Consider the following 24,468-nt stretch of genomic DNA (forward strand, 5'->3'; position numbering starts at 1 on the left):
ATCTCTTTAAATTATTACAACGTTTATCTTAGTAATAGTTGTGTCATTGTCTGCGATTATCGATAATATTGATCGATCTACAATTCAAACGATAGGCTCATGAGCTATAAAACTGTCGTGTATATTTATTTCATCATTTTAATATTTTTCTCCTTCCTACCCTGTTTTCAAGTTATTTGGAGTCGGTGCAATGTGTTTTCCGCTTCCATTTCGTCATACTAATATGCACTTCTTTCATTCATGTCCTCTTTCGTGCAATTAATCCATCTGGTCTACTTTTGTCTTTCCATTCGTTCTCTTTCATTCTTAATTCACTCTCTGTAGCATTCGTTGCATCACCCTCTCATCACATGCCCAGACCACGACAATCATTGACCTGTAATTTTATGTCATTGGCGCTACTTTCAGACTGTCACTGTGAAATAGATAGATAGATATTCTTTATTAGGTACACCAATGTTACATTTTTGATCTTAACCTAGGTAGTTAAAGTAGGTGACATAATGGGCGGTCTTATCGCTAAGAGCGATCTCTTCCAGACAACCTTAGGATGGATTGAGACGAGAAGGAAAAGATTATATATGGTAGGCAGTAAGGCAAAGTGTACACTTTCAAATATTCCTTCTTCACTTTATCCTTGTCTTCATCCTGATTACCACACATATATCTCAACATAACATAGTGTATCTCTGGCACATACACTCGTCATTAAGTAAAGGTCATAATATAGCAGGCATAAAAGGACTCAGAACCTACGATGTCAATGTCAAATTGAAGAAGAAAAAGTAGGTAAAGTAGTCTTAGAACGGATCCCGGACACAAAAGCGTTCGAGTTGAGGATGCAACAGGAATACGCTTAGAAAAGAGAGAGATAAGAGTCATATAGCAATCATGGATAATTTATCATTTGTAAGAGACCCGCATTGGCAAGTCTATGTATCTATCGTTGTAATGTGCGTACTATCTACATTTCATACTGATTAAGAACCAGAGCAAATGTAGCCCGATAAACCTTGCAATCTGCGATTACCTTAAAATAATTCGCAGTCAATCCGGAGATCACCTCTAAATACAATGTTATAAGCGTAACTTTCTACGATATTAAAGTTTTATGTATATTTTTATGTCTATAGATATTGTTTCATATAACCGAACTTGTAATATTCCTAATCCCACACACGTCTGCGTACGCTTTACGTTTAGAAGAATCGTGAAAAGGTTTTTCTGTGTGTTCTTTTTGGGTAATATTTGATTATTTTTCTCTATCTTTATTTTCTATGATCTCATATAATTGCTCAGAAACATCAGTCATCAGATCAATCATAAGGTTAAGCAACGCTTTACGTGGTCAGTCCATGGATGGGTGACGGTCTTGTCACGACGAGGTTTCGTGTTTCGGAAGGCACGTTCAAATTGAGATTCCCGGTTGTCATTTCAACATCCTTGGCAGTCGTCACGGGTTGTCCGAAGCCAGAAAGTCTGACCATCCCATCTTATCAAGGCGGTCCCCGGGTAACTGGGTTGAGGAGGTCAGATTAGCAGTAAAATATTTATTTAATAGTAAATAATACTGATACTCAGGGCGTTAGTTTAGACTGGAAGTTTGTCAGCAAGAAAAGGCGAGGCAGATGATGACTCGCGAAGTCTACAATAAATTGATTATTCACTGCAATAATAAAATTATGCACGTAAAGATAATAACTTCAGCTACCTGATAATTTGTTTGCCTAAATTGATTTATCATTTACAATTAGCTCATGTCATAAAATTCTTTATTTTGGTGCATTTTTAGGGTTCCGTACCTCAAAAGGAAAAAACGGAACCCTTATAGGATCACTTTGTTGTCCGTCTGTCTGTCTGTCTGTCTGTCTGTCTGTCTGTCTGTCTGTCTGTCTGTCTGTCTGTCTGTCTGTCAAGACCCTTTATCTCAAGAACGCGTGAACGTATCAAGCTGAAATTCACATGAAGTACTCGGGTCTATTGCCCCTTTAAGCTGTGAAAATATCAAACTTCTAAGCCAAGACAATCAAAAGATACAGCCGATTATGTCGATATTTTCAACAAATTTTCGACACTCGCAAAGGAATCAAAACCTACTGGATACTTCCCGTAAACTCAGAGTCTTGAAATTTGGCATGAAGCATTGTCATATAATGCAAATATAGGAAAAATTACGAAAATCTCATTTTTTTAGTTATATAATGTAAAAAAAATATTTTAATAAAATGAAACTTACTACCTTATTTCTCATGAACGAATAAAGGTATCAAATTGAAATTTATACCAAATACCTAGGTCTATTGTCCCTTTAGGCAGTGAAAAAATCAAACATCTAAGTTAACGCGATCAAAAGATACAGCAGTTACACCGACACCTTAGACGAATTTCCGTCACACGCTAGGGAATCAAAACCTACAAGGTACTTCCCGTGAACTCAGAATCTTGAAATTCGGCAAGAAGCAACGTTATATAGTACAGATAAAGGAAAAATTGCGAAAATGATAAATTTGAAGTTACATAAAATATTAAAATATTATCAAATCAAATCAAATATTTTCCTCATTTCAATGGAATTTAAACGACCAAGTTTGACGGATTTGAGAAATCATTTCTTTGTAGTAAAAGAGTATACTCGCCGTTTATTTCCATTGTCATCAGGTCAGGATCTGCTGATGGAAATCCTGAGAAATCGAGGGCAACTATCAGAAATTGTCAGTCGTGGTGGCCTAGTGGGTAAAGGACCAATCTCTCAAGTATGAGGGCGCAGGTTCGATCCCAGGTCAGGCAAGTACCAATGCAACTTTTCTAAGTTTGTATGTACTTTCTAAGTATATCTTAGACACCAACGGCTGTGTTTCGGATGGCACGTTAAACTGTAGGTCCCGACTGTCATTGAACATCCTTGGCAGTCGTTACGGGTAGTCAGAAGCCAGTAAGTCTGACACCAGTCTAACCAAGGGGTATCGGGTTGCCCGGGTAACTGGGTTGAGGAGGTCAGATAGGCAGTCGCTCCTTGTAAAGCACTGGTACTCAGCTGAATCCGGTTAGACTGGAAGCCGACCCCAACATAGTTTGGGAAAAGGCTCGGAGGATGATGATATCAGAAATTGTAGGCATGCATAGGATTAAAACTTGATTCTCAGATGTATGTCTGGTGATACTATCAAACAGTGAAGGTTTAGAGCTTTCTTGATGATGGAGACGTGAGAAAGTCGAGAGAACTCCTCAACGGTATGATTTAGTAACGTCGTGTTTGGGCTTATATCATTCGTATTGACGAGAACTTTTCACAAAAGTAAAAAAAAACAACTTCTAAAAACAACAAGAAAACTGTTAATATGCATCGGTCTAGATCTCGGTGGTAAAATAAATATAGATGCATCCTCTAGACACCGACTTCTAGACCGATGCACCTAACATCTTTTTAATTTCTTTCTTGCTTTTGTTTTCTTGTTGCTTTTTTATATGTTTGAAGTTGGATTTGTTTGTAAAATGCTACAAAATAAAATAAAGCCGACTTTATAAAACAAAGAAAGGGACAGAATTACACTTTTGTCAAGGCTCTAGAAACATAAAGCCAGCAGCCCCGAATCCTACTCTCTAGCAGTCGTTGTTACAATTCGACAGTTACAAGTCGTCAGGCAGTTTCGAAAAAAACCTGAAACTGGGGCTCGTTAGGTGATTAATCCCTCAAAAATAAAAGATCCCGTTAGTACTGAATTCTCATCACCTAAAATAAAATAAGCTCCAACACAAGGTTACGTTATAAATTGTAAAGGAGTTCCCATAACTATATCTGATCTTTGCTATCGATCCCACAATGGCAGTCAAAAAGTTGCGGTTGGCGCGAGACTCGCTTTTTATCTATACAGGATTTGTACGGAACCCTCGGTGCGCGAGTCCGACTCGCACTTGGCCGGTTTATTTCTATTGAAACTCAAAAAAAAATCTTTATACATTGCTTGTTCTCTGCGGCTTTATTTACGTCCCGGGAACGTCTTCCCGCACCCGGATAAAAATCAGCCTGTCTTATGATTAGTTATGATTCTATGCACACACGTTCTTTAGAAAGACCGAGATACTTTCCCGTTTATAATATTTATTTAGTATAGTTTGTTTCCCAAATAAAATAAAATATGTAAAATAGTTTGGACTTTGTCAAAAAATAAATATGTTCGTGCCCAGTCAAACCTCTAGTGTAGGTTGCTTAGAAGTTAAATGAACCATACATATAAATATTTGCTAAAAGCCAATAGTTTCTACAAAATATTTGTCGAGTTTCGGAATTAATAATTAACTTTTACAACAATCGCCGAATTGAAACAGTACCTTCTCATTGATGAAATGTTTGATGGAAATATTATTTTTAGATGATAATATCTATCACAAAGTTGGAGGACCTTCTCCAACTAATACCTATACGATGTCCGCTCTATAGAGTTCAAAATTATAGTAGGCTATTCTAAATCTATACTCTGAAATCTATCTTGTTCCTCCAGATTACAATAAAATTGCCGTGCGCGGCGCGGCGTCCCGGGTTCGATTCCTGGGTTGAAATTGAAAGACTGAAATCGATTTGTGGGTTTTGCGGGCGGTAAATCTGAGATCTTAAATGCTACTCGATAGCAGTTTTAGTTACAATTCCACGCGAAGGCACTAATCCCACTCGATAAAAAGAAGTTCTTGTGAACGTGCAATCTATCCCGGAACACTTTAAAGACTAGTTTCTTCGTGAAGGGAATGTCTCCCATCCATTGTGGCATGAAGCTTACCTATGCTCTAAAGTTAATCACCAATACACATAGTTGTTATCGAAATGCAATCTAGCTTTAGTTTATTTTAAAGCTGGTAATACACGGAACGCTTGAAGCAGTCAAGGGAGACAGCTTCGAGCTGCCGACTGCACAGTGAACTGCAGAGTTCTATGGACGCACATACATGAACCGCTCGAGCTGTTGCAACTGATTCGGGCGGTCGACAGCTTGAAGCTGTTGCCCCTGACTGCTTCAAGCCGTCCGTGTATTGCCGGCTTAAGAGTAAATATTAGGTAACCAAAAACTTGCATAGATAAACCATCTCATCCTTGGTCTGACCATGGCCGAGACCACTGCGGTTACAATAAATCAAGGCGGCCAAGCCCCTCTTTATATAAATAGATAAAATCATAATAAAGAACAGCAGTAATCCTTATACGATTGCGATAACACCGGCTTATAATACTGATAAATTAATAAAAACTTCAATATAGATAATGATATTACTTGTAAAAACATAATTATTAATATGAATATAAATCTTGACGTCACAGCGTTTAATAATGGGTTTTTAACTTCTAAATAATTTAGGGTTTCTTTTTAGGGTTCCGTAGCCAAAATGGCAAAAACGGAACCCTTATAGTTTCGTCATGTCCGTCTGTCCGTCTGTCCGTCTGTCACAGCCGATTTACTCGGAAACTATAAGTACTACAGTGATGAAATTTGATGGGAATATGTGTTGTATGAACCGCTACAAAAATATGACACTAAATAGTAAAAAAAAGAATTGGGGGTGGGGCCCCCCATACATGTAACTGAGGGATGAAATTTTTTTTTTCGATGTACATACCCGTGTGGGGTATCAATGGAAAGGTCTTTTAAAATGATATAAAGTTTTCTAAAAAACATTTTTCTTAAAGTGAACGGTTTTTGAGATATCAGCTCTCAAAGTCGTAAAAAGTATGTCCCCCCCCCTCTATTTTTATAACTACGGGGTATAAAATTCTAAAAAAAATAGAGGTGATGCATGCTAATTAACTCTTTCAACGATTTTTGGTTTGATCAAAGTATCTCTTATAGTTTTTGAGATAGGTTGATTTAACTGTAATTTACGGAACCCTTCGTGCACGAGTCCGACTCGCACTTGGCCGGTTTTTTTATTTTCAAGCGAAGAAAACGCGTACTACCAGCGATCGGGGAAAATAAGGTGATTGGGGTGTGATGTGGGGCTTACTCTCACTGAAGAGTCCATCCTTTTTTCCATCTCCCACTGTCATGTCTCGTGGGTCCTGGATACCAACTTTAGGAAAGCCAAAGGTTTTTATTTCATATAGACCTATTACAGGTGCTTAAGAAAAGTCGAGCTAGTTGCGCGGTTCCAAAGTGTGGGTCTTAGGGAGAAGGACCGGCAAGAAAGTGTTTACAATGCTTTATGGGTTGATTCTGAGAAAATAATATAATGCAAGTTGTACTAAGAAGTACTCTACACACACAAAGGGCTCCTGAAGGCACATTATCATGTCAGTCACTTGCCTACCACTGCTGAACGTTGTCCTGAAGACACATGGTGGGTTTTAGTCAGTGAGAGTCTGACACTCCTTTACGTTACGCCGCACTCACAGCGGGAGGTCATTTAATGATTTCCCATCGAAAAAAGTCGGGGTATCGGCATGCTCTGGTAACTGAGTTTTGGAGTTCAGATACTTCATGTAAAATACTGATTACCAACTATTTTATGAATAGGCTAGGCAGGTAATGATCACGAACAAACACATTAATGGACTTTATTTCTTTTAAATATGCAGTGAAGAAGAGAAATGTGTTTATTTACATTTTAAAACAATGCTAGTTCCGTTTGGTAGAATATCTTTAGAACAACAAGACAAACTGAATGGACGCCATGACACTTAAGTTTAGTATTACAAACGACTTGTAGGAGCATACTTTGGAGCAAATGTCTGAGATGCAGAGCATATATTTGTTGTAGCAATCATTATAGGGGAAAATTCTATTTAAGTATCGTCATGTAAAGATTTCAAAAGGATGTAGAATCAATTACCTTTAAAAAAATGATCACAAGTTTGTCACTATGGACAATTAGATTTTTTTAGATAATGTAAATTCCACTTGAGGAAACCTGGACTATATAGTCTGAAATCACCAACCCGCATTGAGCAAGCGTGGTGATTAATACTCAATCCTTCTCCGTGTGAGAGGAGGCCGCAGCCCAGCAGTGGGACAATAAAAAGGCTGTAACAGTAACAGTAATTTCCACTGGCGTGGAATGCAATGGAAGTGACTTGTTGATCAAAAATTCTCGCGTATTGTCTTTGGCTCGAAAAAAAATGAATATGGTTGAATTTATAACAAAAAGGAATTTTTATTTAGAGGTAAATATTATTATAGCTGAGCAAATAAAATTGAACATAAAAGTATTGTTCGATACGAAAACAATGAATAGGTAGTCTTAAAAATGTAATACAATCCAGTTATGCAGTGTAACTGGATTGTATTAAATTCTATTCAAAATATTAGTGCCATACCTTCTAAAGCCACGTCTAAATAAAACAAAAACATTCAATTAAAAACTGAAACTCCTTTGTAATACTGGTTGACTGCTCTTAGACTGTCGAATGCCAAAACAGAGTATCACGCCCAAAAAAAAAATCGAACAGCAAAAATCATAATTATATTGCCTCCATATCATTAAGTACGCCTATCACGTAAAGTGGTTGTAAAAAAATGCCTGCTTTATACTAGAAAACAGTCAAGTCACTCTGATTAAAAACTGTTTAGGCCCCGCGTGGTCAATTCATGTAATATGCGTGGGAACCACGGCTCCGCTAGGCGTGCAAACGAAGCCATAAAAATGGATAAAATATGACAAGCTCGGTATTACCAAGATTATCTTTATAGCTACTGATAGTGGACGAAATTAATAATACATTTATAATTCAATTTCCAATGATATACCTTATATTGGGGGCTTGGCCGGTGCTATTGATCTTGGAGTGTGCACTTGGCCTAGGCAAGGTCGAAGGATGACATATTTGTCAACTTTAGTCGTGTTTTTTCTCTACCACGCCTTTACTCAAGAATACTCGGGTTTGATTCCAGTCTAACGGGCTGCACCTGAGAAACAGTGTTCAACATGGAGCGACTGTCTATCTGACCTCCTCAACCCATTACCCGAGCTACCCAATACCCCTGGCTGTTTGCTTTTTTGGCCTCTGACTACCCATAACGACCACCAGCACCTCACCAGGTTATAGATATCGTTCCGAATTATCATATTATCTTCCTCTCTTTTCAAAATTCAACACAAGCGCAACCGAGAAAAATCTGAATCTTATTCCGGCGTGTGAATTGACTCATAGAAATGTATAGAAACGCGAGTATTTTGATTGTTTGGAAAAAGATGTAAGTATGAGGTGTAAAAGATTTGACTCTTAACAAAGATCTTATTCACAACAAGAGTTGTTTGTGACATTTCAACTTTCTCCAACATAAATGAAAATATTTCAAAGTCTTTCGAATATGCATTTCACGAACGTGTGTGTAACGAACTTTAAAAAGGCACGACTCATTTCAACACTTCAATAAAAAATGACTATCGTTTTCTTCAGTCTATAACCACCCAGTCATCCTGACTAGACAAAATAGCTTATTTTACAACATTTGTCACGCCCACAGCATGCGTTTGCTTATTTCATTATTTATCATTAATCTGAGACTAAGTTTAAGCTCATAAATTACTACTAATACTTCTGCACTTTGATATTTCCTACTTTTATGGCACTTAATTGCTTTATTTTTCAAATCTTAACACGTGCAGGGATTTTGTGTTTATTTCGTATATGGAACGTTTTTTTACGTACCTATATGGAATGCATATTGTCTTAAGTGCCTATAATGTGGGGGATAACCTTATTCATTCTTTACTGTATAGATTTAAATTAAAGCCTACGAATGGACATAACTATGTATGTCCATTTTTATCCGGTCCGAGAAGCAGTTTCCTCGGAAAAAGACTGAAACCGTTTACAGCAGCAGCAGTTTCTGATGTCAAAGTCAAAAATTTTATTTCGATTATTGAAACTAGGCTAGTTTTAAGCACTTTTTTAAGTCAAAATCACAAAAAGACAGCACCCCGAATCCAAAACGGAACTAGATTAGAATAGCTTTTTTTATCGTGCGGCGGCGGTCTATTATATTGGAAAGTAAACAATTTAACTCTGGGTGACTGACAGACTACTTACTGTTGACCGAAGTTTTTCTGACAGTTTACATTAAAAGTACATGTGAATGCAATCAAACATTTCAGTCGGCCTGATACCTGATCGTTGCAATGTGCACACAACCATTTATCTTCATACTGATTTATGAGCCCGATAAAATTATCGGCTTATTAAAAGTTTTCAGTGGGCGGGAGCTCATGAACCACGCATTATGGCTGATGATAACACGTTGGCTTATCATTATTCTTTATTCTGGAAATTGACGATTGATTCACCCGTGCATCAGCACGTTAATGTCGGTCGTGCACCTAATCTGTCTCCGGTCGTGTCGGATTGCCGTCCCATCGGGTTATGAGAGTGAAGGAATAGGGAGTGCACCTGTGTCTGCGCAAATGCTTGTGCGTTATAATATGATCTGCACAGTTAGCTGATAATCGGCCAGGAGGACATCATCATTCTTTACTATACACAAATACATTTTGATACTTGGAATACAGAGAGTTTATTTGCAACGTCGAGGTTAGGACAGTGTTGAGTTCTCTTACAGCCAACCTCAGAATGATTCGATGACCCCATCGAAGGACAACGCATTTACTGATAAAAAAATATACATTTACACCTGCATATTTATAATACCTTAACAGGTACTTAGGTACATAATGCACAAATTTTAATGCATATTTATAATACCTTAATAGGTACTTACTTACATAAAAGTACCATTATGCACACCTGCATATTTATAATACAGTAATAAAAGTACCTTCTACTGACATAAAATGTATACAACTACTATGAAGTGAAAGCTTTAAAATATAATCACTATAATCAGTAATGAATTTGATAGATAACACAATTTGGCTTCAGTACTTGTGCATGCGTCATTACATAATCCAACATTTAACCCGAAAATTGTATTTGAAACAAGCGTATCATGCGACTGCGTCTATACCTAAGTAAATCTTTACTATTATTATTGCAACTTCCTCATTGGTCTAGCTGAAGCATCCCACGCTTCCCAAACTCCCTTTGCGGGTTTTAGAAACTTTCCCAAAGCAGCCCGTAGTCTGGAAGTTGGTGATTGATTCACCCATGCATCGTACGCACGTAAATGTGATTCCTGTGCCGGTCGTGTCCGATTACCATCCCTTCAGGCTATGAGAGTGAAGGAATAGTGAGTGTACCTGTGTCTGCGCAAATGCTTGCGTAGATCCTGCGCAGTTGGTTAATCTCCTTAGAGGAAATAGTCATGATCATGGGTGTGCTTCACAATACACAACCATCCAGTATGCCGAAAATCAAACAACGAGAAATTCCTGTGAAATCGCTGACCCACAAACAAACCAGAAAAACAGGTGTGTTTAATATTATATAACATCAATAGTCACCTAATATAGATAAAGCAATCTCCATTTGCTTCTCGCGTGTGCCTTACATTGTTTTCACACAAACTTATCTACAGCAAGTCATCGATAGTTAATTCATAAAAAAAAAATCATATATATTCGGTAGTGAGGAGTCAGTATTCATATTAGCAGCTGACTCGGCCTAGTAGACTAATATCAAGAAGTACAAGCGACTCGTACAAGATGCTGAAGTACATCTGCGTGCTGCTAATATCTCTAAGTGCAGTCTGTTACTGCCAAGACTCCGTCACTGACGGTACCGAGCTCCTGCTCACATTCTTGGTAAGTCACAATAATAAGAAACTTGGGTTTGGGACTCCATAAAGTCCAAAAAAAACAGAAAAGTACGCTAGCTGTGGTCGGTGGATGGCCGGAATAATACATTAAAATTTCGTAACAAGATTCCCTCGAGAGAGTGTGAGAGAAGAGTGTGTATACCTAACTCATCATTTGGAATGTTAAGGTGCTAGCCATCATTGGTCTGAAAGCCAAATGCATGACAACCAGCCAGTAACAAGACCCGCGCTGCTTAGTCAGTTCAAAACTGAAGTGTTCTAAAAGCCATAAACATTGTTAGAGTTTGTTAAAACTTTACACTTTCACTGCCGTCATTCAAGGACCTTTAATTAATATTCTTTGTTTTATTACAGATCCATCGCCATGGAGACAGGACACCACTGACATCAAGTTTGACCTACAGCAACAACCAGGAGGCTCTGATCGAAGCGTCTGCTCAATACGGATATGGACAACTTACTGATGTAAGTAGAATCACTATTCAGAACCACATTTCAATTGGGAATACATTGACGGAGCTCATAGCTCAAAGATTCGGGTGAATCAGTACATTTAACTTGGGAGGGAATCGACACAAGCCTCTAGATGTGTGATCATACTAAAAGCTGATAATGTTAATAGAAGCCATAAAACCATCATCAACCAGTATTCTCATTACTGTCAAGTTACAAATACGATGCTAGAATGTGGTAATAAGACAAACATTCATTATAGTGGCATGTTCCCATTCCTTTCAGGCCGGAAGACGTCGTGCCTACCAGCTAGGCCAGCACATTCGTCGTCGGTACGATGGTCTCCTGTCCCCCGCCTACAACAGGTCGGAGATCTACATCCGCTCCACCGACTCCACCAGGGCCAAGATGACCGTCCTCTCCGCCATGGCTGCCGTCTACCCCGCGCTTGAGGACAACTGGAGCGCTGACGTCAACTGGACCCCTGTTCCCTACACCACTGTACCTGCTAAATATGACTTCGTAAGTGATTTACCACCCATTCAAATCATCATCATCATCGAACCTATTTGATCAGATATTAAAGGTAGGGGCACAAAAAATAGGAATTGCGTTCTGCTGAAAATCATTTCTTCAAAATGCTGCTTTGAGGAAAAATACTTTAAAAGGAGCATTTGATTTGGGTATCTATAAAATATTAATAAGTTGAGAAACAAAGAAATTATAAACATGGTACTTGATGATGAATGATGTCTGCAAATCTTTTAAGTCAAGGTTAATTTTCATGGACCTTCAGATCAATAATAATTGACTGATTCTGGGAAAATCTATATTTAGGAATTTCTCCAGTAACAAGTATAATTCCAATTCTGGCAGAAACATTAATTTAATCAATAGTACACATTTTGATGAAAGTTATAGGCTATTCAGTCAATTGATGACCCTTAATCTAGTAAGTATTTGAGCAAGTAGATAATCTATCAATTCTGTAATCAATTGTTTGTGAACTAGTTATGCTCTTGGATTCGTTTGTAAAAGTTAGGATATTTCAGAAATGAATTCTGTACCTAAATGTAGAATACTAAAATGAATGAACTAATTGCTGTTATAGATTATTACGCCTTAACTTTTGAAACTTTCAATAAAACAATTTATCTTATTTCCTTTTGGCACACAGCTTTTGAAATTTATGTCCCGACATGTTTCCTAATAATTTATTTATTTATTTATTGCAAAATGTATACAGTTGCATCTTATGCTAGGTACACATTACCCTGTTAGGGCGCAGCAAATTAACTTAAAACTAAAGTATTATAATACCAGTCTTATGAACAACTTGTACTTTTTACAGAACTTGGCGACCACCAACTGCCCATACCTCCTCTCAGGAGCAACTTTCGATACCAGTGCGGCTTTACCCGACTTGTCGGAATACACTGACGCTCTGGACCAGTGGTCCGACTACTTGGGCTTTAACATCACTGCCAACCTTATGTATGCCTACGCCATCAATGATCTTTACACTGCTCAGGTAATTTATACTAATATAATATGATAAAGCTGATGATTCAAAAAATATCGGAAAAACCAAACAAAATATAAATCATCTTCTTTTAAACCAAAATAATGCATGCTTTAGTTTTAAATACTTTACAATGGACGAAAGAAATCTTCCTAAAATAACCCAGGAATCTCTAATTCACAGTTGAGCCTTGGAATCCCCCTAGACCCTGCAATTGAAGACATTTATCCTCAAATTGAAAAAATCGCTGGAATCGCTTTGGACTGGCTCTTTGGCAACGGTGATACCGTCACTCTACAAGCTGGTGGGTTAATATTTATATCAAAAGTCTTAGACATCATCATTATCATCCTTCTGCCCTTATGTAATTTTTATTTGAGTCATTTCACAAAATTCTTAAGGTACATGAAACGAAACGAATATTATCTCTGGCAAGACCAGTTACACAAAATCTAAGACATCCCTTTGATAAATTCTTGCTCCAATTAGGATGTATGCATATAAATACCTATTCAATCTTTATTTTCATTCCAGGAGTACTCTTGAACCAGTTCTTCACCGTAGCCGACCAGCTCATCGCTGGAGAAGATGTCCAAAGAGTCCAGATTTGGTCTGCCCATGACTTGAACGTTTTCGCCTTCGAGGGAGTGACCCAGGTTGCTGAGAAGCAAGGAGTTCCTAAGTACGCTTCTGCGTATGCCTTGGAATTGAGGCAGGTGACTGAGACTGGGGAGTACGTTGTTGTGGTAAGTTTATTTATTTATTTTTTCCCAAAATTCAAAACTCAACATTTAATGGATTTTGATAGATTTTATAAGAAAACTAAAAAAAACTAGCTTTTTAACCATCCGCCTTAAACGTGACTCTCGTGCTGTGTGTGACTAATCCCTGGAATGTCTGTTATGGACACTTATAGTATAAGATTCTTGACCGTACTTATATTAAATTCTTCACTTTTAAACTTGAACTTATCGAAGGCTCTAAAGGCTCTAGGTGTAGCTGTTTTCAGCAGTAGGTGTATCGAATAATTTCTGCCTATAAAAAAGTTATAAATTCCTTGAATCTGATACACATTGAAGTAGCAGTCAGGGACCCAAAATTAACGAACCTGTCCAATTCCAGCCAGTGTACCTGAATACTCCCAGTGAGGACATCGTCACATACCTAGAGATTACTGGATGTGGCTCCCTCTGTGAATACGAGAGCTTCCGCTCCATCACTGCTGACCACACCCTGGATGAAGACACCTGGAGGACCAAGTGTGGCTTCTCTGAAGACATGGAGATCGATACCTCTTCCATTGATTAAATTACGATGATTATTTATGATACCAGATACCTGATAATGATACTCTATTAAATGCTAAGCATTATTATTTTTTTTTATATAAAAGATTGTTTTAATTTATTGTTTTTTATAGCATGTCGTTTGAGGAGGATTTAAAAATAATTTGTTTATTGGTGCAACCTAAACTTATGGTTCGTTGCAGTTTGGGAAATCCCGCTGATAACTCACTGATGCTATTATATTTGGATCATGAGGACATTACTTTCACAATCGAGACTTTTTTTTTCTATGAATATCAGAGAGTTACATCATTTATTCAGTTTTCAAATTTTGTTCTTTAGCGAAATTTAGGCTGGCTTGACTTACTTGATATTTATTTCTTAAAACAAATCAATTATTTGTCAGGTAGGTAATGTAGACTTTGGAACATGCGAGGTTAACCAAGATATCTTTCTGCAATTATTAACGCTAGTAGAAATGTAAAAATGTTTAGAAATGCCATTTCAAAACACCCTTTGTTGTTGCTACTAGCAAATCTTCTAGATCTTCATATTCCTGTTCTTCTAGATCTTGGGTAACCCCGAGGTTCATAATGAGATCATCAATGTTACGTTTTTTTCATAAATTTTACTATCATTTTAAGTCAATATTGTTATCACTAGTCCTCTCAAGTCAGTACAAACTACTTGACAACAAAAATATCAAAACCATAACAAAGATAATATTCTGATCTCTATCAATGACTCATACTTAGGAAATACCTTTGCCCAGCACGGTGACATATTATTGATGATCATTTTATCTGAAATTGTTACCTCATATATTATAGGCAGAATTTTTGATGGTCCCAAATGCTCCGAAACTGCTCCGAAACTTCTTTCATTACATTTTTGAAAATTATTTCATTACATTTTTGGAAAAATACACTATCACCGCGTAACGTAGGCAGGCTTTATTTTAACCGGGTGCTGGAAGAAGTTATCCCGGGACGCACGTGACACCGATAGGAAACTAATCATACGTATATTATACTAGCTTCCACCAAAGGTTTCAGCCACATTCTGACGGACCTATTTCGCGCAACCGGATGAAAATCTATTCTTGTCTTTTTCAGTAAATAGTTTAATTTGTAGTTCCTGAGATTAGAGAGTTCAACAAGCAAATATCTTCTTCAGCATTAATATATAAGAGGTATAAGTAGATGATTAATCTTTGAGCTATGAATATTTGCCCACCCATATACAATCTTTACATTATCACAATTTATGTCTAAACATTACATAGAGATTACAGATTATCGTAATATAAGTATTACTGATTACATATTTATTTGAGTCATATATGTACATATGTACAAAAAGAGCAATTCATTTTTATATTTCTCATATAAAACGTGTGTGTAGCTTATCTATTCCACGTGCAGTTTGGCCCTTGTAATGCGAAATGAATCATAAATTAAAATTGACAGGTGTGGGTATTATCGCACCTATTTTAAATCTATCGTTATTTTGCCTAGATTCTTATATCTTTTTATTGATTTTCTAGCTTAAGATAGGATAACATAAAATGTCATCAACCCGGTACTTATCTTCAAACCTGAAGTAGGTATGTTTAACACCTACTGAACTTAATAGTGCTCAAACTAGACTTGTGGGATTGTTCGAAAGAGTCACTGCGTCCTTGCGTACACGATTGGCTCAAGAATGAATAGAAGTGAGTTTGAGTCAGCCCCCGAATCCCCGAATCCCGGTCAGAAAATAGACCCCTGGATATGACCCCTTTAATGACCACTTTTCAAAGAAGGTGAAGAATCTCTCGCTCGTTGATAATCTTGCAATTTGTGACGTCATTTGACGCCATATGTAATTCAATCTCTCGCCAAAACTGACCATCCGTTTAAAACTTATCGATTAACATCGCTTTCGCAATTACCCTACTGATATCAGTAACACAGTTAAATATTAAACTGTTCCAAGAATTCTGCTGTAATTTCCTAAGGGACAACCTGTATATTATGCAGACATCAGAAATTGCAATGAAAGAATTGAATAATATTTACGATATTACAAAGTATAATGTAACATTTTCATTTGTGACTTTGAATAAGAGATGGAATATGTATGTTAATAGAATCATTGATCTACTTAATTAAAAAGATTGATTTTACTGGAACAGAAATTCATAATCAAAAATCAACATTACGTAACAATTGATTATCCAAAGATGTTAAATGCCTTGTAAGGCTTTTGCCATTGTTGAAAGTAGACTTCTCGCACTGAGTACCAGCCGTCCTGTGCTTTAGCAGGACATCCAACTATTCTTAGGTACCTAAGTATCCAACTAGAGAGGACCGAGGGAGTTACTTTCTACTAAATGCCAATTATATTTAGTTAAAGGAAGCAAGTGACTAATTTAATCTCCTATTTAGCCCCTAATTGAAGAATTTGTCAGAAAACATAAAAAAATCTAATAAAAATCGTACATTTTTACAAAAACCAAAAGGTTGTGACAGTAAGACTGAACTTTAGTTAAAAACCGATAGCATTTATTTCAAGATCATCATCACAAAGTAGGCAGTAATTATTTTTATATCCTCCTCAAATAACATGCTAGCTAAGTATGAAAAGCAATAAATTAAAACAATCTTTTACAAAAATAATAATGCTTAGCATTTATTAGAGTATCATTATCAGGTATCTGGCATCATAAATTGTCATCATATTTTAGTCAATGGAAGAGGTATCGATCTCCATGTCCTCAGTGAAACCACACTTGGTCCTCCAGGTGTCTTCATCCAGGTTGTAATCAGCGGTGATGGAGCGAAAACTTTCGTACTCGCAACGGGAACCGCATCCAGTGATCTCCAGGTAGGTGATCACGTCTTCGCTGGGAGTGTTCAGGTATACTGGCTGGAATATAAGATAGACTGGTTAACAAAGATTCCCACGAAGGTTGACAACCCCTTATGAATGTAGATGGATAGAGAGGAAGAGGAAGACCTAAGAAAAGATGGATGGATTGCCTGTAAGGTGACATGAATAGAAAGGGAGTGTATATAAAAGTATGTGTCAGTATGACGTGGTAAATAAAACACTGGTTCTCAGCAGCACCCGGTGACACAACGGATAATTGCTAATTTCTTAATTTATGCTTAAAATGACATCCTGGTGGATGAACTATCTTCTAAACTTCCAACATTTTTATAGCTTGTAGAACTAGGGCAAATGTATATTTGGACTATCCTTGACAAATAACTTACCACAACGACATATTCTCCAGTCTCGATCACCTGCCTCAGCTCTAAGGCATACATGGAAGCATATTTAGGAGCACCTTGCCTCTTGACAACCCTGGTGACTCCCTCGAAGGAGAATACATTCGCGTCATGGGCGGAGTACACCTGGACTCTTTGCACGTCTTCTCCAGCTATGATCTGGTCTGCTACCGTGAAGAACTGGTTAAGGAGAACACCTGGAATGGAATAGTAGATTAAAGAGTACATTTTAGATTGGCTTGATGATAGACTGGTGTTCAAAAAAAGTGATAGAAGAAGAATGTTAACAATATGTGGTAGCTGAATGAAGTGATTATAACTTACCAGAATCATAAAGGTTCATTTCAGAGTTGAACATGTATTCCCAACCGATGCCGGCGATTGCTTCCAATTGAGGGAAAATAGGTTCAACTCGTGGGTCCAAGGGTATTCCCAAGCTTTGCTGTGGAAAACAAAGTTATTTTAGTTTTTATTCTCTCTCTATTATAAATCAAAATACATCTTATTCTGTCGCTTCTGTAGTGAAATGCTCTGAGATTGTATACCTATTTGCATTCCATGTCAATAGTCTATAATATTTAGCAACAGCTTTCAAGGAAGTATAAGTTAGAATTACCTGGCTAACATAGACATCATAAAGTTGTGTAGCTATCAAAAGATTGCTAGCATTGAAGCCCGAAATGTCGCTCAACTCGTTCAGAACATCGGTATATTGATCCAGTTCAGCTGGGTAAGTGTCGTCGTAAGTAATTGATAGGGCAGCAGGACAATTAACTGCCGCTAGATTCTGTAATAAAAAGCAAAACAATCAGTTCATCGTCAAAATCTTCCTGCTTTTATATGAACTGTATTTGGACGTTAGAGGAGGCCAAGACCAACAAAGGGTTGTAGAGCCAACGGAAGAAGAAGTGTTTGGTGTCTTCATATCAAAGTAGGCATTATTCTACAGGGATACACAGGACACAGGAAAGTATACAAGGGAAAATATAACTTCACACAACAATACAGTGAAATAGTCACTTACGAAATCGTATTTAGCAGGCACAGTGGTGTAGGGAACAGGGGTCCAGTTGACGTCAGCGCTCCAGTTGTCCTCAAGCGCGGGGTAGACGGCAGCCATGGCCGAGAGGACGGTCATCTTGGCCCTGGTGGAGTCGGTGGAGCGGATGTAGATCTCCGACTTGTTGTAGGCGGGGGACAGGAGACCATCGTACCGACGGCGCAGGAACTGACCGAGCTGATAGGCACGACGTCTGCCGTTCTGATGATGAGGAAAAAATTGATCACTGAATTGATACCCTCGAAGAGTTTGCAATTCTAAATTATTGTACTGGTGATATGATCAAATTTAATGCTAAGAAGATAACTGAAGATAATGATTGCTTATGGAAACTTACATCAGTGAGTTGTCCATATCCGTATCTAGCAGTAGCAGCCTCCAGGGCTTCCACGTCATTGCTGAGTCCGACAGTTGATGATATTGGTGTCCTGTCTCCATGACGATGCGTCTGAAATAAGAAGTCAAGTAATTGAAAAAAATACCACTGGAACGCTTTAAAGAAGATGGATTCTAGTAATAAAGCGTTGTCCTTTGGATATTTTTTTCTCTAAAATTATTCGTACTTGTTCGGAATTTTTGAAGTATTCAACGAGTTTTTGAGTCCAGTCAATTTATTTGGTTTGTTTTTCTTTTGTGACTTACCAAGAATGTGAGCAGGAGCTCAGTGCCGTCAGTGACAGAGTCTTGGCAGTAACAGACTGCACTTAGAGATATTAGCAGCACGCAGATGTACTTCAGCATCTTGTACGAGTCGCTTGTACTTCTTGATATTAGTCTACTAGGCCGAGTCAGCTGCTAATATGACTATTGAGTGCCCACGGCCGAATATATATCTGCTTTGAAAGTTTAGCTTCAATGACTTGCCATAGATAAAGTCAAGTCCTAACTTGTCCCACGTGAGGACTAAATGTTGGGATTATCAAACATAGTAAAACTGTGATAAGTTACACTTTAAAAATGCTTTTTTGGAAAGTTTGTTTGTTTCGATAATTCTTTGACCTTTGTACCCACTTTGGAACCACTGCCTATTTGATCTCATACAGTCATTTGAGCAACAAAGTTGCTTCTTTGGTTTATTCTAGTGAAGCAATATAAAAAGCTCTTTAGTCCTGCGCAACTGGCTGTTATCCAAAGATATTATAGAATCTTAAATAAAAAAAAGAAGTCTACATAAGAAAAACTTAAGGGGCTTTTTGTAACATGGAAATCGCTATTCAGCGACGAGCTCCTTTTTCTCCAACGAAGTCCAAGGAAAAATCTTTTCTCAACACGTCTATCAGATGGTCAAGATGAGGAATAACAGTCTGGTATTTGAATAGGCTATAAATGCCCTGAATAAAGTAAACTACGAATAATTGAGTTGCTAAGCTCATACAATTCTAATGCAGTTTTAAGCAAATATTTATTTTTCAAATGCCCACAGGATAACGCCTATAGAAAAAGTTATTCCTATTTACTAGAGCTGTCATCTGACACTACGTTCATGAGTAGCCCCAGACAGACCAGGAAGGCCCATTCTCCAAAGCATAACAACAAAACTGACGCACTGTTTATTTAGATACTATATCTATTACCCAATTAGGATCTACTAAAGCTTATACTGAAACTATGATAGTGAATACAGCATGGTGAGGGAGTGACAGATATCGAATAGTCTGGTCAGCATGACAGTCCTATATTTATCCTTGTTAATCCTAATTATATGACTAACGATTACTTTAACTGCCTTTTTATCAGTTTTGAGTATTTCGAAAAGAAAATTAACAGAAAGAAATATTCATTTTGCCAGCAGCAAAGGCCGGTATGAATATGATGATGATGATGACTTTGAGAATAGTAAAGGCTGCTCATTCCTTCTCTTTGTGTGAAGAGGTCTGTGCCGTTCAGTAGGACAGAAAAAATATTCATATCAACGATAAAATAAATCATTTAACTCAAGAACTAGTCAACAGACGAAGAAAAATATACGCCGATTTATTTAAAACATACATAGGTACGGTTCGTTTTAGAAATTATTGAACTCAACTTAAGATTTTAACTTTATTTCAGTTCAAAATGCAAATTGATGCTAAGATTGATTGATTGAAGCAATTCTTCAATATTTAATTTGAAACAAAAAAAATTCAGATCAATCTGACAACAGAAAGGCACTGAAATTTCAATTTCTAAATTTGACCCAAGAATGAATAAATAATAAATAAAACAAACGGGGTGAGCTAAATAAAATAAAACCGTTTAATAAAAACAGGAAAGATTTGTCAATCAAATGCATTTTTATCCTCATGGATTAATAGTCACGCCCCCAAACTTCTTATCTTCAGTAGTATTATCAAACTGCCGTCATAAAATTATAAAGATTATGTCTGAACATTGACTGTTGAATTTTATTGAGGCTCGTGGCTAACTAGCAACAGCACAGGTCGATCGATCATCAGGAAAAACAAGGCTTGGTGCTGTGGTTCCGTGGATAGGTAGGTGACTATGTTGATAGCGAGTTCCTCCGTGAGATTTGGTCAAGGTCTACAGATATTTATTAGAAACTAGCTTTTACCCGCGGCTTCGCTCCCGTCAACTGACTTCTCTACTTTCCCCTTTTTTTTTTTCATAAGAACCTTCTCCTGGCAATAACAAACACAACAAAAAAAGAATTTGCCAAATTGGTCCAGGCGTTGTTGAGTTATGCGCTTACCAACACATTTTGCGATTCATTTTTATATTATAGATAAACATTTATTTTATTAATTGCTCTGTACATAAAATTTCACTTTTGAAACAAACTTCTGGACGTTTTGGCAGAGTTGGAAACTGAAAATCCGGATACGAAAACATAAAGTCGCCGTCAACACGGGTCTGTCATCACTAGACAGATAAATTGCGAGGTAATCCATAAAACTTCCACATGCCTTTATGGATAAAACTCACCTCGGAGGGCCTTGGGAATAAAACGAAAACTACTCTACTCCCTACTAAAGGCAAACCTCCACTGATTTATTAAAGGCGAATCATACGGTGGAAACACCTGCACCCTTCCTCCTTTCCCATCCAATACATTGATCTTAAAGCACCCTTGCCCGGTGGCTAACGGTAGTGTACTTCGGTGATTTTCAAGCCGCTTCTCAACGAGGCTGCTTCCATATAATTGTTATCGAGAACATAATTGAATCACAATTGTAGGTCCTTTAGAGCCAAAATGCAATTTGTGTTTAAATTGTATGTGGTCATTTACTAGCCGCCTATATGTGTACTTTGAAACACTCAAGTACCTACTACATAATACACATACATAATAGCGGACAGGACTACATAATAGCGATGACTGAAGAAGGCAAAAACAGAGAGAAAGTAACAAAATTAAATTCGAATTTTCATTCAACAGTAAAAGTTTTATCTTCCTCGAAAACTTCGTAAGTATTAAAGTTGATTCCGAACTGATGAGGATTGTGTATATTTCGATTAATACTGTTGTGAAGGCAATGGTTGTGATATTAATAAATTAATATAAACGCTCATAAAATAATAATTTGATAAAGAAGTGATATTTAGATTGCAAGATATGAATGTTGTATCCAACATAAAGCTATCGATTTGCATCATCAAGAGGAGTGGAAATGACAAAAGCTGATTGATTCAAATATTGTCCATGATACAAAATTGAAAGAGGAGGGCATAATGAAACAATGGAGAAACGACTTAAAAGTGAAAGGTAGGTTATACTTGGCAGTACATAAGTATTTCGAGGAGCTCATGAAAGGAACATTTTTAAATAAGAAGAGAAGATTTATATACTTGTAAAAAAATCTTTATTTGAGAATCATCATCGCATAGTCCTAAGGTATTACCGTAATTCCGTAATCTTAATCTACAGAAGAAGTATCGATCTCCATGTCTTCAGAGAAGCCACACTTGGTCCTCCAGGTGTCTTCATCCAGTCTGTAGTCAGCTGTGATGGAGCGGAAGCTCTCATATTCGCAGCGGGAACCGCATCCAGTTATGTCCAGGTACGTGATCACATCTTCGCTGGGAGTATTCAGGTATACTGGCTGGAATCAAAGAAAGATTGGTTTTAAATACTGCAAGTTGTATCCTTGGGATACTATTGTTTCTGCCAAAATTGCTGGATGATAAGGAAGGTAGTCATTTTTCATTCTGAAGACAAGAAGTTAGAATTTCTGATGAAAATAACAGTAATCTAATAATTACATGAAGTCTTTGTGTTAACTTACCACAACAACGTACTCTCCAGTCTCAATCACCTGCCTTAGCTCCAAGGCATACATAGAAGCGTATTTAGGAGCTCCTTGCCTCTTGACAACCCTGGTGACTCCCTCGAAGGAGAACACATTAGCATCATGAGCAGAGTACACCTGGACTCTTTGCACGTCTTCTCCAGCAATGATCTGGTCTGCTACCGTGAAGAACTGGTATAAGAGTACACCTGGAATTAAATAGCAATTTAAGCAACGTCAAAGGGATTTATCACCATTCTTGGCCGATCATGAGTTCTGATAGAATTTTCCACCCCAACAGGGGAACAGCCCAACGAAAATGAAGTGATATCTTGGATAATGTTTCAATGGAATATCTTACCAGCTTCAAAAATGTTGGTTTCATTGGAGTACATGTATTCCCATCCGAGGCCGGCAATTTCTTCAATTTGAGGGAAAATCGCTTCGATGCGAGGATCCAGGGGGATTCCTAAACTTTTCTGCAAAATAAAAAAATGATATTAAGATGCGCGTCAATCCTTTATAATATTGCCATTATTACAAAGCACAAATATTTTTTGCTAGTAACAAATGCGGAGTTATTATAATTTTGATTGGGACAGGTCTCCTGTACATTTTGGAAAATCCTAAGCGTCTACTGATGCAGTATATCAGGAGTCTAGTTGAGTCCTTACCTGGCTAACATAAACATCATAGAGTTCTACAGCATACAACAGCTGAGCTGATACGTTGTATCCAGATATCTCAGTCCACTCTTCCAGAACATCAGTATACTGAGCCAGTTCAGCTGGGTAGCCTTCACTGAACATAACATCACTAACTGCTGGGCAGTTTATTCCTCCTTGGTTCTGTAATAGAACAAAATCTTAATATAGAAGAAAATTCAATTTAGTTATAACTTTACTGGTCATGTTACGATTAGATGGCTGATAAATCGATTTTTGAGGTGGCATTTATGTTTGAACCCCTTTACGACTACTACACAAAAAGTGATTCTATTTAGTTGAAGCTCATTTATCACTTACAAAATCGTATTTAGCAGGCACAGTGGTGTAGGGCACAGGGGTCCAGTTGACGTCAGCGCTCCAGTTGTCCTCAAGCGCGGGGTAGACGGCAGCCATGGCGGAGAGGACGGTCATCTTGGCCCTGGTGGAGTCGGTGGAGCGGATGTAGATCTCCGACCTGTTGTAGGCGGGGGACAGGAGACCATCGTACCGACGGCGCAGGAACTGACCGAGCTGGTAGGCACGGCGTCTGCCGTTCTAAAAAGGAACATAAAATAGTTAACCCTATCTTCCAAAATAGGCAGCCTCTCACTAAATGGACAAGTAATCAGGTCAAGATCGCTGGGAAGCAATGGATGTGAGACGTTAATAGCCGGGAAAAGTGGTAAAGCTCTCCAGACAAACTTAACTAATATTGCCACTAAATGCCATACCGTGGAGGTAGCTCGAAGTGAGCTGAAATACTTACATCAGTGAGTTGTCCATATCCGTATCTAGCAGTAGCGGCCTCTAGAGCCTCCACGTCATTGCTGAGGAACATAGTCGATTCTATTGGTGTCCTGTCTCCATGGCGATGTACCTGGTATCATAAAACAACTGATTAATTTGGAGGGAAGATTTCTCTGCTTTCAGAAAATTGTGTCTGAAGATTTCCATGTCTACGGGATCATTCTTAAGAGAGCTATTTGTCTCATTATTAATAAACTTACCAAGAATGTGAGCAGGAGCTCGGTACCGTCAGTGACGGAGTCTTGGCAGTAACAGACTGCACTTAGAGATATTAGCAGCACGCAGATGTACTTCAGCATCTTGTACGAGTCGCTTGTACTTCTTGATATTAGTCTACTAGGCCGAGTCAGCTGCTAATATGACTACTGAGTGCTCGCAACCGAATATATATCTACTTTCAAAGTTATATGACTTGCAATAGATAAATTGAAACATAAA

General features: G+C 37.7%; 3 protein-coding genes across 3 annotated transcripts; 1 reads left to right on the forward strand and 2 right to left on the reverse strand.

Annotated features, from left to right (window-relative positions):
• Window positions 1–10,508: 10,508 nt before the first annotated feature.
• LOC110373520 (prostatic acid phosphatase) lies at window positions 10,509–14,072 on the forward strand. Its single transcript, XM_049841695.2, has 7 exons — window positions 10,509–10,680; window positions 11,049–11,159; window positions 11,433–11,669; window positions 12,499–12,678; window positions 12,853–12,973; window positions 13,204–13,415; window positions 13,792–14,072. The coding sequence occupies exons 1-7, from the start codon at window positions 10,582–10,584 to the stop codon at window positions 13,975–13,977; spliced, it is 1,146 nt and encodes a 381-aa protein (XP_049697652.2). The 5' UTR covers window positions 10,509–10,581; the 3' UTR covers window positions 13,978–14,072.
• A 2,529-nt stretch (window positions 14,073–16,601) lies between these two features.
• LOC110373517 (prostatic acid phosphatase) lies at window positions 16,602–19,091 on the reverse strand. The gene is made up of 7 exons (XM_049841696.2): window positions 18,933–19,091; window positions 18,628–18,738; window positions 18,255–18,491; window positions 17,847–18,017; window positions 17,555–17,672; window positions 17,216–17,427; window positions 16,602–16,865 (listed from the first exon to the last, which is right to left on the reverse strand). Exons 1-7 carry the CDS (start codon window positions 19,029–19,031, stop codon window positions 16,680–16,682), a joined length of 1,134 nt encoding a protein of 377 aa, XP_049697653.2. The 5' UTR covers window positions 19,032–19,091; the 3' UTR covers window positions 16,602–16,679.
• Window positions 19,092–22,081: 2,990 nt separating this feature from the next.
• LOC110373521 (prostatic acid phosphatase) lies at window positions 22,082–24,397 on the reverse strand. Its single transcript, XM_049841538.2, has 7 exons — window positions 24,231–24,397; window positions 23,990–24,100; window positions 23,542–23,778; window positions 23,191–23,364; window positions 22,878–22,995; window positions 22,514–22,725; window positions 22,082–22,330 (listed from the first exon to the last, which is right to left on the reverse strand). The coding sequence occupies exons 1-7, from the start codon at window positions 24,327–24,329 to the stop codon at window positions 22,145–22,147; spliced, it is 1,137 nt and encodes a 378-aa protein (XP_049697495.2). The 5' UTR covers window positions 24,330–24,397; the 3' UTR covers window positions 22,082–22,144.
• Window positions 24,398–24,468: the final 71 nt, after the last annotated feature.

Source organism: Helicoverpa armigera, chromosome 19 (assembly GCF_030705265.1).
Source record: "Helicoverpa armigera isolate CAAS_96S chromosome 19, ASM3070526v1, whole genome shotgun sequence".
Taxonomy (NCBI): Eukaryota; Metazoa; Arthropoda; class Insecta; order Lepidoptera; family Noctuidae; genus Helicoverpa; species Helicoverpa armigera.